Source organism: Parasteatoda tepidariorum, chromosome 9, assembly GCF_982258835.1.
Source record: "Parasteatoda tepidariorum strain Cologne lab strain chromosome 9, Ptep-v5.0, whole genome shotgun sequence".
In the NCBI taxonomy this organism is placed as follows: domain Eukaryota; kingdom Metazoa; phylum Arthropoda; class Arachnida; order Araneae; family Theridiidae; genus Parasteatoda; species Parasteatoda tepidariorum.
In genome coordinates this window covers 61,162,308-61,179,371 of record NC_141763.1, presented here as the reverse complement: position 1 = coordinate 61,179,371, position 17,064 = coordinate 61,162,308, and the positions used below count along the sequence as shown (strand labels likewise).

The 17,064-nt window shown below is 32.1% G+C and overlaps 1 protein-coding gene across 7 annotated transcripts in view; it reads left to right on the top strand.

Moving 5' to 3' along the window:
• LOC107440144 (dynamin-1) overlaps positions 1 to 17,064 on the top strand; it is an 83,673-nt gene that overhangs the window by 4,483 nt on the left and 62,126 nt on the right. For 2 of the 7 annotated variants that reach the window (XM_087151974.1, XM_087151972.1), the window contains exon 2: positions 268 to 397. The exons of 2 other annotated variants lie outside the window; for them this stretch is intronic. In XM_087151974.1, the coding sequence (XP_087008100.1) occupies positions 280 to 397 (118 nt within the window). In that variant the 5' untranslated portion in view covers positions 268 to 279. Of the gene's footprint in view, positions 1 to 267; positions 398 to 13,055; positions 13,161 to 17,064 lie in introns of those variants that run through there. 3 more of the 7 variants (XM_087151982.1, XM_087151980.1, XM_087151977.1) reach the window with 2 other exon arrangements.

Below are 17,064 nucleotides of genomic sequence, written 5' to 3'. Positions count from 1 at the left end.
GTTCTTGAATCCCTCTCATAGCTGCCACACTGCCTGCTGACCATAAAGTACTTACACTATGTTAAATAATTGACGGTGGAAGGGATAGGGGCCGCTTTGCGGCTCTGGTGCCCATCTAGCATGACAAGTTCAGTTCAGTAATAATTGTATACTTGCAATATGATAATTTTATACTTATTTATTTCTATTCCGCGTATTTAATAATTTTCATCCTATTATTCAATTCCATAATTTTTATCCTATTCCTTATAACCTTTATAATTTCAGCTAAAGTAAAGTATGGCTTCGAATGAACTAATTGCTGCTCATGATCACTTGTTAAGTAGCTCACCAGACGAATTTTCTTCATTAGACAGCGATAACGAAATATATTTTGAGCCAATGACTAAATTAACAGGTATGCAATAGTAGAAAAAAATATCACATTCGATTAATATAGTATATGCATCTCCGATTTTATATAGTAAAGAGGTGCCAACTGCTCCGGATTCGACAAAATATTTAAAAGAACGAGAACAGCAGACAGAATATTTCAGATTTTCAATTAAATTTGCCAATTTTTCAAAATGCTTAACACGGCGTAATTGTCTTAGTCCTAAGTATTTTGTTTTTTTTCTGGGCACCTGGGCCGTGAAGTGTCCTCTAAACAGTGCTAAACAGCCTAAAACAGTGCTAAAATTCCATTCGTCATGGAATTTTAGCACTGTTTTAGGTTAGGCATTGAAGTTAGCAGGCAGTGGGGTTGCGTAACTGTAACAAAGAGGCGTATCACATTAGGCTTTCAACTACTTAAGAGCATTGCGGAGCAAAAACCCTATAAATCGAACTAACTAAACTAAGAATCATTCATTGAAAAAATACCATTCGAAAATATTTACTTATCCGCTGTTGGGAGCAAGTTGACTTCTCTGATAGTATAATTGCCTACATTACCTAGCTTAATCTGCAAATTAACTGATTCTCTCCTTTAAAATGAGGAATCAAACGTTTCCAGCAATACTTCAATAACTTTTATTATAATATACTTTTTAAAATTATAAAGCAAGCCTTTATTTCTTTTAAAATTTGTTACTTAAATTTTAAAAAAAAAAAAAAGAGTCTAGAGTCAAGCTTTTTTTAAATTCATTTCTTTAAGAAAATACCAAACAGGAGAGCAAGTCAAAGGGTATTGGTCGAAGCCTCTGGACTGGAAAATAGCTTATGAGGCCGTATTTCGAGCTTAGCCTATAATTGCTAAAAATGCTGATTAAATTTTAAAGTTGTTGCCTTTTGAAACGTTTTATGAAATTTAAACTTTAATCAAGTCTTCCAACATTTTTAACGAACGGGGAAGTTACTTGCAACGTTTAGTTACATTTATGAAACCACTGAAATATTTCTACTTTATGTTTTTATCAACTTCTAAATGGTGTTTTCAGCAGATTATTTTTACGTTTTTACATTCATATCGACTTTTGATTGATGTTTTTGGCAGATTGTTCTTACGTTTTTACATTTATATCGACTTCTGATTGATGCTTTTGGCAGATTGTTTTTACGTTTTTACATTTATATCGACTTCTGATTGATGTTTTCGGCAGATTGTTTTTACGTTTTTACATTCATATCGACTTCTGATTGATGTTTTTGGCAGATTGTTTTTACGTTTTTACATTTATATCAACTTCTGATTGATGTTTTTGGCAGATTGAAAGGAGCTCTGTTTATAGACTGATTACAATTTAATTAAGATTTACTTGCAATTATGTTTCAAATGTTGAATATTTTATTTATTGTTACACACATATGTAGGTTTGTGAGCTAATTACAAAGCACGGATTAAAAACCCTTTGAATAACAGTGCATTGCTAAGTAACATTAGTAAAATCGCTCGGCTAAGGAAGCCCCGATCACAATACTTTTGCTTTCTGAAATGTATTTGAAATAGACAACAAAATTTTGCAGAATTAGGTTACTTTTTCCCACTTACAAAATAACAGTAACTTAAGTAATACAGAGATGCCAACTTACTCCGGACAGCAAATATATATTTTAAAGTGGTAGTTTATCGATTGTGATTCTTGGTTTAATAAATTAAGTTTAGTAGATTTTTATCCACTACTATTTCTAAATAATTCGTAGGCTTATATAATTCACCACTCTATAGTTCTTATGTCATGCTATACCTTTCAAAAAGCAAGCAAAATTCGTCAAATATTTGCAAAATTTACTTTATAGTTAGTTACCGATTTTTTTAAAAATTATTTTGGCGTGTCCGGAGCAGTTGGTATCACTGGATGTTTTATATAAATCCTTGCTTGGAAGTATGAAGAAGGAAATTCTTACTTCTACTTTAACGATTTCAATAATAACATCAAAACCGTATAAAATTTAGGGGGGTGGCTATATTTTATTTTGTAAGTATTTAAATGGAGTATAAATTAGAGTGTAATATGCGGGCGTCCAGTATCCCTCAAAATTATTATAGTCACATATATATTCTTTTTTATCATAAAATGTAATTTATGTTTTTAAAAAGTTAACAATTATTTTTGAGCACCACAACAATTCGATAACTCAAACACGCATACAGAATTATGCTATAGATGGAACAGGGGTCAAACCTTACATTAAAATAGTGTCAATAAAGCTGTGTCATTTTTCGTTAATTTTTGGGTGAAACGAGATTTTGTAAAAACCACGGTATGTTAAAGATCCATTAGATTTTCAGTAAGTACTCGTTAGACGAAGAGAAAGATTTAACCTTGGATTGAGATTTTTTGCAATTCAAAACATAGACCATATGTTGCCAGTTTACATGATGAATTTATCACTCTCGTAAGTTACATTAGCTACGTGATTATTTTCTAATCTAATTAAAATCAATATTATTTCATTCACTGTAGGCAATCTTTTTAATGTCTGCACGTTAGGCATAAATTCTATTTATAGATTAGATTTAATATTCAATTCTTTTTAGAAGTTAATTTAACTGATGAAAATCATTATCAAATAAAATCATAATTTTTCAATCATAGTTTTTTTTAAATGTGAATCACTCATCCTGGTTTTAAAGAAACTCCCTCAAATGCAGATATCAGTAACTTCACAAAATAGTTTCACTTTCGCAATCAGCATAACAAGCAAATGTGCAAAGTGCATGATGATAAATTGTGTTTTATTTTCTTAATAATTTTTTTAATTTGATTTAAGTTTAAGCTAGGGAGCATTTCTGAATCTTGCAGGAGAGCACACTTAAGTCTATGTGCGCCAATGTATATTCAATGGGGAAAAAATAAAACATTTGCTACCCCTGTTTTTCATACAAAAACCAATTTTATTGCTAGGTACAAAGAGTATTTTCTAACAGTAGCCTAATACTTAAGTTTTAAAAAACCGTCATTTCCTTAATAAAAGATCATAATTAGAAATTGTCTATTATTAATATACCACGGTGCAACAGCATGTTTTGTTTTTGACAGATAAAAACTATTATGATATTATTGACCAATTAGATTTTCTCTAACTTTTTTCAGTGTCCTTAACCCATTGACGAGAATCTCAAAGAAATATCTCTCTCTTATAGTAGGTTCTGTTAATTACAATTTCTTTTTAAAAACTTAATCCTATTACACAATTTTGGATTCGTTTGAGAAATTGCATCTTAAAAACTAGTTCTGTCAATAATTCACGAAAATCGCCGAATTTGGACTATAAGTCACGAAAATTTTCGTGACCTGTAAATACCCTGTCCACTCATTAAGGTCCGGTCACAAAATGTGGTCTTCGTATGAAAAACACGTGTGTGAAGAAAATGTGGTAGTACATATTAAATGATACCAAATCGATATTTTTTCTGTTATCTACCATTTTAGCTTTAAGAAGACACCGTGCTTTGTCTCTAATCTTATTATAAATGTTTATATTTTTAATACATTATTACAGACAGTTATATTTTGTTCCCGCAAATCGTAATTATGACCTACTCGTGCTGCGACTTTTTTTTTTTTCAATATTATTCAAGAAGACTCATCTAATAAAATGAATCTTTTTCATGCGAAATGTATAAGATACACAACAACGTCGATTAATCATCGAAAAGCTTTATTATAAAACTTTATTTTATATTTAAAGTGGTAGCAAACATTTTTTTAAATTTATATTTTGGATTTATAAATTTAGTTTAAATTTACTTTAAATATGACTACATAAATAAATTAAACATATATTCTAGTGTGTTTATAAGCTCTTACATAAATAAAAAATATGGTTCTTCCTTTAATTGTGATTCAATTTTACTTTTACTACCACTTGGAGAATATCATTTTCGAAAGATCAGAAGTTGGCAATGCATACCCTGAGTGATATACCAACAACTCCGGACCCTACAAAATCTATCTATCTTATTATATAAAACGCTAATACGTACGTATGTATGTATGTATGTATCAATAAAACCGATGATATTTCTTTTCTCGCGCTGGCAACAGTTTTCATTTTTAATTGATTGGATTCGGCGCGCAAGAGCACGTAGTGAGCAACCAGATAACAATAACCAGAGTGAGAATTATCAGGTTGTTCAATTCAGATTCATGCACTAAAAACATGACAATATTTAATTTAAACTCAATTAGGAATTAATTAATTAATTGAAGTGAGAATGCTTTAAAAGGCCGCTGTTGAATTGATATTTTTCTACTGGGAGCTACCTAAACGTCTAAAAAACGTTTAAGTGTTTGTATTGAATGCATTGAATTTTTTTTATATTTCGCGTTTATTTATGCATTGAATTTTCACGCTTTAAAATGCAGAATATTAGTGAAGCAATATTTGATAATTTATTTTGCTAATATGTTTCTTATTTAGCTAATGTTTTGATTTTTTCATTATGTACAATCTAAATAGCTAATATACTTTTTTAAAAGCCAATAAGAACATTGGTAGAATTCTTCTACATAAGTACCATACTATGTCTTTGATGATAAAATACTATGTCTTTGATGATAATATATCATGTCTTTGTGCTAGAACATTGTGTTCATTGGCGAGCGAGCGCAGCTCGCCATGGTTCACGGCGTGAACCACATAGGATTGCGTAGCAATTCTCGGGGGTTGGCGAGCGTTAGCGAGCAAGGGGCGGAGCCTCCTAGTATAATATAAAAGCGGTAGAGAACTACGGACTGTAATGTGCAGATTTTCGGGTAAATTTGCCAACTTTTTTTAAAGGGAGTCGGTAGGGTATATCAATAATGTATATAATCAATATATTATCAATATATAATGTATATAATCAATAATAATGTAATATATCAATAGTGGGTAGTATCAATAATGCTAAAACTGACCTTTTTCAATGTACCTTTTCTAAAGAAACAATTTATGATATCACTTTGAATTTTTTTGGAAATGTTTGAGACTATATCAGTTGCATACTGTGATACTGCTTTAGCTTTAACAAGAGTACTTTTTGAGTGATGAAAGATTTTTGCTCAAAAATGATGAAGCTTTTTAAAAAATTAAAAGTTCTCAGTTCATAAATTTTTAACAAAAATTTCTGTCAAAGATATGTATTAAAAGTTATCACAGTGTAAACATGTATTTTTTTTTTTTTTAATGGCGGGCACTTGGGATGTAGACCCATTGGCCTCAGGAATGCCAGAACTGTTACCCTCTTCTCGTTACCCAGTGGGCACCTGTGGCGAAACCACGGAGGTGGAGCAGCGTCGCCCACGTCACACATCCACAAATCCGTTTATAGGGCGGGTCACATTCACACAATCACACACAAAGGAGAAAGAACATAGAACACAGAGAGAGAGAGAAATAAACATCCATGCCCTGAGCATGATTCGAACCCACGACCATCGGCTCCGCAGTCAGGCACGCTAACCACTCGGCCACCTGGTCGGCTATGTAAAAAAAAAATAACTGAAGCAATATCTTTTATTAGATGCTGTGAAAAGGTACGTCGGACAAGGTCAGTTTTAGCATTATTAGTATATGCCCTACCGACTCCCCCTAAGAGGGTCAACACAAAATAACTGTAAGAGAGTGGCGTTTTTTATAAGCCTTTTATTAACTGAGAAGTTGGCAAAAACTCCATGAATCGAATTTACTAATCCAAAAATAATGCATTAAAACATATCTATCGATATCGCTAGAAAATATTTATCTGCAATCCGGAGGAAATTTGCCTTTCTACATATTTGCAAAAATTATTCTTCGAAACCGTGGTAAATTTGAAAATCAAAAGCTTTATTTTCATTTTAAAATTAAAATCTTCCGGTAGAATTGGTAGCTTTGTAAATGGATTAAGCAAGGACGCTATCGCTGCGTGCTTACAATTCAATGTGAAATACATACTTGCCGACTTTTACTCTTTTCAAAAAAGTGTTTAAGCATTTTCCACACACAAGACTATTAAGGCATCTACAGCGATGCCAACTGCTACGGACACGTCAAAATAATGTTTAAAAAAAAAAAAAAACGGTGAATAACTTGAAATTAAATTTTGTAATTATTTGACTATTTTTGCTTTTTTTTTTCTTCTGAATTTTAATCTTTGCCTATGAAGATGATGCCGGGATTGTTACTCATTTAACGTTACCCAGTGGGCACCTGTGAACCAAAGTCACGGAGGCGAGCAACATTACCCACGCCACACTGTCAAAACTACTAAGTGGTGGATTATATAAGCCTACGAATTATTTAGAAATTCTTCTTCTTCTCATTGGCATGACAGCCCAAGATGGGCCTTGGCCTTCTCAACAAGCCTATGCCAAGACATTCTTCCCTTAGCCAAGGTTCTCCAGTTTATTATCTTTAAAACTTGTAGGTCCTTTTCAAGGCAGTCTAAAAATCTTAGGCTTGGTCGTCCTCTTTTTCTCGTACCTGTTGGCCTGGCACTGAAAATTTTTTTGGTTGTCTTGCTATCCTCCATTCTTATAATGTGGCCTGCCCATTTAATCCTTTGAATTTTGATAAGTTTAATGACACCAGGTTCTTTACATGCATTGTAAAGTTCCGTGTTTGATCTTCTAAACCAGGTACCGTTTTTACTTATTCCACCAAAAATGCTTCGCAGTATTCTTCTCTCAAATCTAGCTATCATATTTTCATCTCCACGGGTCATTGTCCAGGTCTCACATGCGTATGTAAGCACTGATCGCATAAGACATTTATAGAGTAACACTTTTGTTTTTCTTTTTATTAGGCTTGACTTAAGATATTTTCTTACACCATAAAAACACTTATTGGCCATTGTGATTCTCGTGTGTATTTCTTGAGTAGAGTCGCTTTTGTTGTTAATCTTAGACCCCAAATATGTGAAGCTATCAACGGCTTCGAATTTGTATGCTCCAATTTCAAACTGTGTTTCTTCATAGCCAGCTTTTGTGCAAGGCATATATTTAGTTTTATTTAGAAATAGTGGTGGATAAAAATCTACTAAGTTAAATTTTTTAAACCAAGGATCACAATTGATAAACTAACACTTTAAAATATTTATTTGCTGTCCGGGGCAAGCAGGCATCTTAGCATCTGTAAGCGTTACTCTCATACTCATACTCATATGTGATGGTTATCTTAGCATCATCCCCGCTTGGGGCTCTAACTAATTCATCTGAGTGGAAATAAATAATAAATCGCCGAAGCGCAAATGAATGGTGAAAGTTGGGGTTCAGTATCTTTTACTGAGAGAAAATTAAAATGAAGTAGTGAGATTGAACAAACAAGTTTAAGAGAGAGAAGAGGTTTTGTGGCAGACTGCCTCGCCTCCCTTCGAGGTACTACCCCCGAGCATCTGAGGTGCACAGTAGCCACATAGCCTCAGAGAAAAGGAGAAATACATAATAAATGCGCAAAATTATTTACAGCTATTTACAAAATTTACGGAACAAAACTCCGTCGGATAGGAAAAAGGCGGTTGCCGGGCTATAAGCGTTACTAGTCCTAGTCCTAGTGTTTTGATCTTATTGGGCACCTGGGCCGCGAAGCGGCCCCTATCCCATTCATCTGGAATTTTAGAACAGTTTTGGTTGAGCAATGAGGTAAGCAGGCAATGGAGTTGCTTTTATGAATGTTTCAAGCTCTTCGCTTGAATAACTAAAAAGGAATCAAAAATAAATTGAGCAGCTTGCTCTAAACTGTGTTTGTTTGATTTTGGAGTTGTTCAGAATTGTATCAGCATGAGTAAACGTTATTTTCAGAATGGTTGATGAAATTATTTGTTTTGATAGTTATGATATGAGGCGTCGGAGGTGAAATGTGCAGCTATTGGTCTGTAGTTTTTATCTTTGATATAATTTTCAAATTTAAAGATTTCATTAAAATTTGCTGTTTTACATTCTATGGCTTTATCGAAAAAATCTGCGTTTAGCTTGTATATATGCTGTGATAGAGTTGGTATTTTGAGGTCTGCATGTATATTGGTATTCCGGATGAACCATCTTGCACAGATAAGTGTTACTAAACAAAAAAAATCTCATTCAAATAGTTTTATGAATTAATCGTCGTGGTAGTTTCAAAGTTCCTTTTCTTAAAAATAAAAAAAAGAGAAAAAAATTTATATTACACGACTTAATACGCCAAAACGCTAATGTTGCTACCACTAAGAAAAGTATTTCTCAACTCCGTACAAGTTGGCAATTATGGTAAAGCCTATGAAATTGAGATTGTATGTTGGTGTTTCGTAAAAATTTAGCGAACAATTAAAAATACTATCAGAGAACTTTACTTACTTTATTTACAAAAATTGGGCACCTGGGCCACTTAGCGGCCCCTATCCCATACATCTAGAAATTTACAGAAAATTTATAGTAATAACATTTTGAATTTAGCAGTCGATGTGGTAGCTAATAGAAAAACAAGCACTTTGCTTGAGTAAATATAACATTTGAATATCTGATTCATCGAATCTAAGTTGATATATATAAATATAAACATAATTTGACATATATATACATAAGTTGACATAAATAAATAATAACATAAATTGATACATATTTCACTAATTAAATTTCTATATTTTAACTAGCACATATTTAATTGTGACATACATTGAAGTTCATTCGAATACATTGTGGTAACCATAAAAAAAATTAAGCCGTTTGCTTGTGAAATAATAAAACAATGAAATTTAATATGACAAATTGACTTAACACTAGAAATATTGATTGTAGACTTAACTTAAAAATAAAGATAAAACATGATTTGATATGTACAGTAATTGATTTTTGAAAAATGAAAGGCATAATTGATGAATATAGATAAATCATACCTTGATACATGATGAAATAACATATTTGGAGAAAATGCAGTGAATATATTTTATCAGAGAAGTATTGCTCATTAAATACAATAGAATTTTCAAAAGAATTTAACATGCAAAGTTGATATATATGTATGCATAAATTGGTTATATTATCAGAAAATAATTCTTAATGTTATTTAATTTAACTTAAGTAAAAGTCTGATGTGAAAAGTTCAGTGAATTTAACTTGAGAGTCTTGAAAATAAAAGTAGAACTCACTGGGATTGAGATGTTTCCCCGATGATCCCCTGCAGAAGACGGAGCACTTCTTCATTTTTGAGCAATTCCTGTAATTCTTTGATTAATGACACTAATCGATGAGCAAGTTTAGGCGTCGAATATGATGTTGTTCGAGGGCTCCCTCTGCTGGGACGGGTCTCGCACCCAGTATAGTTGGCTGTGTGACTTTTGTAACAATTACAGCATTTTGGAGGTGTAGTTCTGTCTTTGTTGCATTCATGTGACCTGTGGTTTTCAGCACATTTTACACACCTTGCAGGTGCATTGCAGTGGCTTTGTGTATGTCCATAATTTTGGCAGTTGTAACATTGTATAGGTCCTCGACCTCCTCGAAATCGTTTGATTTTGATCGGGATCTGCTGTATGTTGTTGACTTCGAATATTCTTTGGTGATTCGCCGTTGATGTTAGGATTATGAGAAAAAGTGGAAGGAGCCGACAGGCCTCTCCCATTCTTTTCTTAAACTGCACAATTTTAAAGGTTTCAATACTGTTTTTCTGTAATTCTGTATTGATGGCATCTGTATCAAAGTCCACAGGCAGGCCCCGGACCAAAACCTTAATATATCTGGCTTGCAGTGTTATTTCAGGTTTGCTGGGCGGATCCCGTACTTTGTCGGTATCCTCCTTAGGTTTTGTTGTCGGCAAGATAGTGACGTCATCTGTTGAATTATGTTGGCTAGAAGAAGGACAGCTGTTTGCAGATATGAGTGTAGAATTATCTTCAATTGTTTTGATTGCATTTTGCTTTTTCTTCTTCTTTTTTCTTTTCTTTGCAGGTGGTTCTGTGCTATTGTTAATATTGATGTCCGTGTCTGTTTCTGTATTCGGTGTTGTATTCAGGTTTTCATCTTTATTTTCCATGGTTATGTCTTCAGTGCTTGGATTAATTTCAGTCATTATTGATTCGAGTTGAATGGAGTTTTTATTCATCTCCTTGTTTTCTTCCGCTTGAAAGTTTTTCCTCTTCCACCTGACGTGATAAGCTGCATTTGTCAGTTTTAGGAAGTAGGAGTATTCATAGTCTCCAGAGTAACTTGATCTTATTTGAATGAGCAGTTTGCTAAGTAATTTATCTAAACCAATCAGCTCCTCTGTATCAAACTGAGTGTAAAACTCTACGAGATCGTCAATATGTTCGTGTTCAACTGGTGGAAAGTATTTTTTTGATATCCCACAGGTAGCAATGATTTCTTCTAATGACGTGGATTCTTTGCAATGCGACGGTGAATTACGAATGGAGAGTGAGACCTTTCCACCACGAGCTGTTTTATGATACGGCATGACTTGAAAAAACAAAATGGCGGGCTCAAAATCCAGACATCAAAATGGCCAGTTGTCAGTATTGTCTCTCCCGACTCAGGAACCTGACGAGATCAAAATCTGTATCACTCACCTCGTAACGTTCAGGATAATCAGCATCAATTCAGCATAACCGGCATCGCAAGGGAGAAGAGAACGTCAGTAGAGCATGATCAGCATCAGTTATCGGCAGCGTTTTCGCATGGCATCATTTCGAAAAACTCTTCCTTAAAGTGACATCACCGCATCTAATCCGTGACACATGACATTCATTATATCATGACATCACTCATGATGAGTCTTAAGCCTCGACATCGCTTACCACTATCAGAGAACCAGCAACCCTATCATTATATATGATTATAAATTATTCAAATGTAACGGTGAAATCATTTTAAACCGTATTTATTTAAAGAAGAATAAAATGTGATTCTATATAAATTTTGCCACCACATTCAATATAAAAATAAAATCTTCCGGGAAAGCTGGAAGAGTTGACGAGTATGGAAATAGCCTCAAAATTGTAAATTAAAAATATTAATTCAGAGTGCTAAAGATTAACACGTTCACGCCGGGAAAAGTGAAAATACTGGTAGAAGAACTATTTCAATATTAGATAATATTCGGGAGTAGTCAATCTATTCTCAACAATAACAATACACTGTAAGAAAATTCATCAAGGCGATGAAGCAATTCAATATAAGAATTGCATCCGTTAAAAACAATTGGTAGTTATGGATTTTTATTTTTCCCGGGAAAAAGCTAAAAAATGAAATTTATTGTTACCAGTTTTTACTCCGGTGCGCTGCCAAGATGAGACAATCTAGCGTGACCCACCGGTGGGTCACCCCGGCGTGAACGTGTTAATATGAACTTAAATAATGTTTTTACGAAAGATATTTATTCTTTCTAGTGCAGGATTTTTCTTTAATATTTAAAATCACGAAATATGTTTTAAAGAGGCTCGGGGGATAGAGCGTTCGCCTTTCAAATCTGGTTTGCACCGACCACAGTGCTGATGTGAAATATCCTCAGTGGTAGACGGATCTTGGGTTAGAGTCCCCTTGCCGTCAGGCTAACCGTGGTAGGTTCTCGTGGTCTTCTTCTCCATGCTGGTCTTCTTCTCCATACCCTCCAACTGCTACGGAATTTTCGTAGTTTCAGAAATCTTCTTTTCAGACGGTAGCAAAATTAATGTCTTAATATTTTAAAAAAATTAATTTTAGCGTAATTTGTCCACTATTACTTATAAAAGTGCAGGCCATAGGGCTAGATTTTTAAGTTCTGATAAAAGTTTTATGAGAGATCCATTTGCTTTAAAAAATTCTACTTTGGTTCGCTACCACTAGAAAGAATTATTTTCAAAATCCTCATAAGTTGGAGGGTATGTCCATGTAACGCAAATGCGGGTTAGTTCCATCAAAAAGTCCTACACGAAGGCAAATTTCTCCCAGTACTCGCTACAGGAGTTCCCTTGTTTTATGGATTGGGTTGAAAATTACAAGGCTACGGAGTTGAACATTAGTAGTCGTAAACCCAAAAATTGGGTCGGCTATTCAACGAAGGTTATAAAATGTAAAATAAAATATGTTTTAAAAAATTTGTAGTTATGTTAGCAAAACGAAGTATTTTATACAAGCACTATCAGTTTAAAATAAATATGTTCCTCCAAATCTGCATTGTTACGAAGAAATGCAAGGAAGAATACTTGCTTATATACATTTATATTTTTATTTTTCAATTTATAAAAACTAAAATAATTGCAGAAAACAATTGAGTTTAAAACATTATCACTATTTTTAAAAGGATTAATAAAGTATATCAAAAGTCAATTTCACCTCGCATATTATTCAGTACCTTGTGTTCACTATAAAATGCGGTACTCATTTGTAAGATTTATATGCAGTGATAAGAGTTTTTTTTTTATTGCAAATCTTGACTACTTCCAACTCCAATAAATATCAAACAACTTAAAAAGTCATACCACTCTTATTAAGGAAATATAAATGATACATCGTACTTAAGTTCCATTAAAAATTAGATATAAAAAAATGATACGTTACTTTTTTTTAAAACGAATTATATATTTGAGAAGCAATATATCTTCTATAATTGCTTCTATGTATTAATCACAAAAAAGACTAATAGGGATAATATAATTCATTTATCTCCTATATTCTCTATGACTTATTTCTGCGAAACATCCTACTTTATTCCCTACGTAGGTTGAAAAGTATTTCAGGAAATTAAACTAAGGAAATTGGTATTATCAGCAGAACACCATAAGCCATAAGTTCAATTTGGGGCAAAAATTAACATGGTATTTGAAGGTAAGCGTTTCAAAGTTTCTTTTTTAATTACATTAATTGTATTTAATTATATAGTGTTTTCTAGTTTTTATTAAATGTTTTGAACTCATAATAATGATGCCAATATTTAATGATAAATTTTTTACGCATTTTGATAATTAACACCTTTATTTAAATAGTAATACTTCAAATTCTTTTAAATGAATCGCTTGAAATTAATACAAAAATTCTGACTAATTAGTTTTGTGACCGAAAAAAAAGAAAAAGAAGTAGCAAATATAAATATCTTAAAAATTCTGAAAAAGTGTTATTTATTTTCAAACCCTAGTGATTAGACAGATACAATAAAATATGCTAGAAATATTAAAGCATGACAATGTGTGCCGTAACATTTTTTAAACAAATTGAATGGTAAATTATGAAAAATATAATTTTAAAATAATTGTTTTATTGATATTTCATTAAAAACTATTAAAATAACTATAATTTTTATTGAATTTCATTATAATTCAAATTATGCACATAAATGCTTCTTTTATATTTGAAATTAGAAGTATTTACAATATATTATATATTTATAGCAATTATTTATACAATTATATACTTACAATTACATTTTATATTATTACATAAGAAATTGAAGAAATAGAACGCAAATTCATTAAATATTTTACTATAAAAAGATTCTGTTGTGTTTATTATGTATACTTTCGGAAACTATTACAAATGATAAATTAAATTCATTTGTATTACCTTTCTACTTAAATTTGAAATTTAGTGAAATAAATTTGGTTTTGGAATTTGTGCGACAAAATACATTTTTTACACTCTCAAAAAATTTGTGTTTTATACTTATGTAAAATCTCACTTTTTAAATAGTTTCATATTTTTTCGAGTTCCTTTTCAATAGTTCAAACTAACATCGGCTCAAAAACGTTCAAAATTTAACAATTAATACTGCAATATATTTCAATTTAATTGATTTTCGAAATATTTATTTGAGTATTATTTTTGTTAATATAATTATTTATACTTCCCTAAATAATTTTAATAAGTTTAAATAACTTATTGATTTCTTAATTATAATTTTATTATTATAAGCAAACTTATTAAATAAACCAGTTATCTAAAAGTTAACTAATAATAATAATTATAAAAGTAAACTTTTAATTAACTGTAGTCGAGGTACTCCCAGCAAAATTGCTGAGATTTCCGTATCGTGATCTGTGGCAGTATGATCGCCAACTCATGTAAACTTCCGGGCAGAGGCCCGCGAGAAGCTAAAAAAAAAAAAAAACATCACAGAAAGGGACCAACTCGAAAGGTATAACTTTTAGCCACCCCCGGGCAAACATCTACTAGTTTTTTTTTTTTTTTTTTTTTTTTAAATTGCAAGTTTAAAATCCATTTGGCACCTTGGCGATTGTAGTTGGCGCGACATATCACGATACGGAAATATCACCGAATTGTATTTTAACATGACGCAACAGCCCCGTACAACTCAAACCCTAAGTTGATAACCCGTCTCCTTACAAAATTATTTGCACCACATTTGCCTTCCTTACTGCAACTCTTTCTTATTCTTATGTTTTAAAAGAATGTTTATTTACAGAAAATACGTTTTTGCGTCTGATTTCATTACCTAAAATACCGTATACACTAATTAATTAGCATATTTTAAGATTCACCTTATTGTTGAACCACTTAACATTGCATCATACCCTTACCACAGCGACTGCATTTACTGGGATGCTAAGAACGACGCTTTTTACAAAATAATTTACAGAGTGGTAGATAAATAATAATTAAAAATTTCCCAATTTCGGGTAATTTTGACAACATTTTAAAAATCTCACCATGAAAGAGCTGGAATAAAGGAACTTATCTACACTAGCAATACATTTTTGCAAAAAGCGTAGTAAGTTGGCAACTCTGCAATAATTAGCTATTTTTATTTATTAACTATGTGTTATAGAATGTTATAGCGAAGTTTATTTCGTATCAGATATTTTCCTGAATTTATTTTACGTAATAGTTGCAGTTTAAAATTTTTTATATTTATTTATTTTTTTATTAAATTAAATATACATTGAAATTCTGTTGAGTTTATTCTTGAAATGTGAGACCAGAGAAATTCTATAAAATAGTACTAAGTTGTGAATAAAGGGAATTTCATCCCTTGAACGACTTTTTCATTTTATTTGTTTATTTAAGAATCAGATATATGGTCCTCAGCTCCGTAATAATTAGTTAAAGCATTTTATTTTTTTTTCGATCTTTTTCTACCGGTCTTTTAATTGTTCTGGAAAGTGACTACTGCATACCCTCCAACTGCTACGGAATTTCCGTAGTTTCAGAAATCTTCTTTTCAGACGGTAGCAAAATTAATGTCTTAATATTTAAAAAAAAAAAAATTTAGCGTAACTTGTCCACTATTACTTATAAAAGTGCAGGCCATATGGCTAGATTCTTAAGTTCTGATAAAAGTGTTATGAGAGATCCATTTGCTTTAAAAATTTCTACTTTGGTATTTTCAAAATCCTCATAAGTTGGAGGGTATGCTACTGTAATATTAATGCAATATATATACGCAGGGTGACCGCAAGCAGGAAAGTGGTAGAGCAAGATAGAGAGAATTTTTTTTTTTTTTTTTTTTGCTTGTTCTTATCTGCTAAAACGGACTTTTTAATTAAGAGAAATTTAACCTCTTCAGACTAATGGTACCTATTAGGAAACCTCACCAAATACGGATACCCACACCCTTAAAAATTTAAAGAGTGGTGAGGAACTTTTCTCAAGACTGCTTAAAATTTTATATAGTGAACATCCAATTATTTTTATTAAGTTAGCTTTGACGTTTTCGCATCACGCTAAACGTAATGAAATAATCTTTTAGCATGGATGAATACCTCAAAGCCTTAATATTTTTCAAACTTTAGCTACCACTTTAGCAGTTTCCGATGCAGTGCAGCCAGTCTCGCAACACTAATTCAACAAACCACTAGAAATGTGAAACTAATTGCTTTTAAGCGTTTAGCAACCACTATTCTTTAAACAACAAAGAATTAATAAGTCTGCCACTTTCTTTTAAGACAACCGCAACTCTGCCGGAGATGCCAACTTGCTCCGGACAGTGCATAAATCCATACCTGCCAACTTTTACGCATTTGGCGTAAAATTTTATTTTTATATTTAAAGTGGTAGTAAAATGTGTGCTTTCTATAGATTCTTTGCATTTATAAAATTAATTTATAATCTTTTTGACCACCACTATTTTTTTTAAAAAATTAAGCATTTATATTAATACTAGCTGTACCCTGCGTGCGTTGCAACGCTTTCAGTTTGAATTTAAATTTTGTATTTAAGTGTGTAAATAAGATTTGTGATTATGATTTGAATAGAGAATTTTATTTAATGGTGAAAAAACCAGTGATAGTCTCAACAGTTAATTCTCTAGGATATCGTTAGTGCATTTTCAAACAGACATGTATGGTGATGCACACCGACCATGAAACATATTTTGGATGATGATCTGAAATAATTCTGGATCAATGGCGTCATGAATATTTCTGCTGATATGAGCTGACCAATTTGTCCTGGTGTGAGTTTTCCAATAAGCCAAATCATGTGGCAATTCTCTTTTTCTGCTGTTCAATAGAATGCATCAAACACCGTGTCTCTCTAAAAGCATGACTTTTCGCAATAAAACCAAGTTTAGAGCTTAATATTTGTTTTAACTCACGTGTGATAATGCATCATGAAGATCCGATGATGTTTGCCTAAGTTACTAAAGCTCTTTAATTTTAGCTCAAGCAGGATTGCATGTGAATGTAATAAATAACTCTAGCTGTCCATATGCGCACCGATACTTGTAGCAGCACCGAATGAAGTCATTTGGAAACACGAATGTACTGACCTATATTCG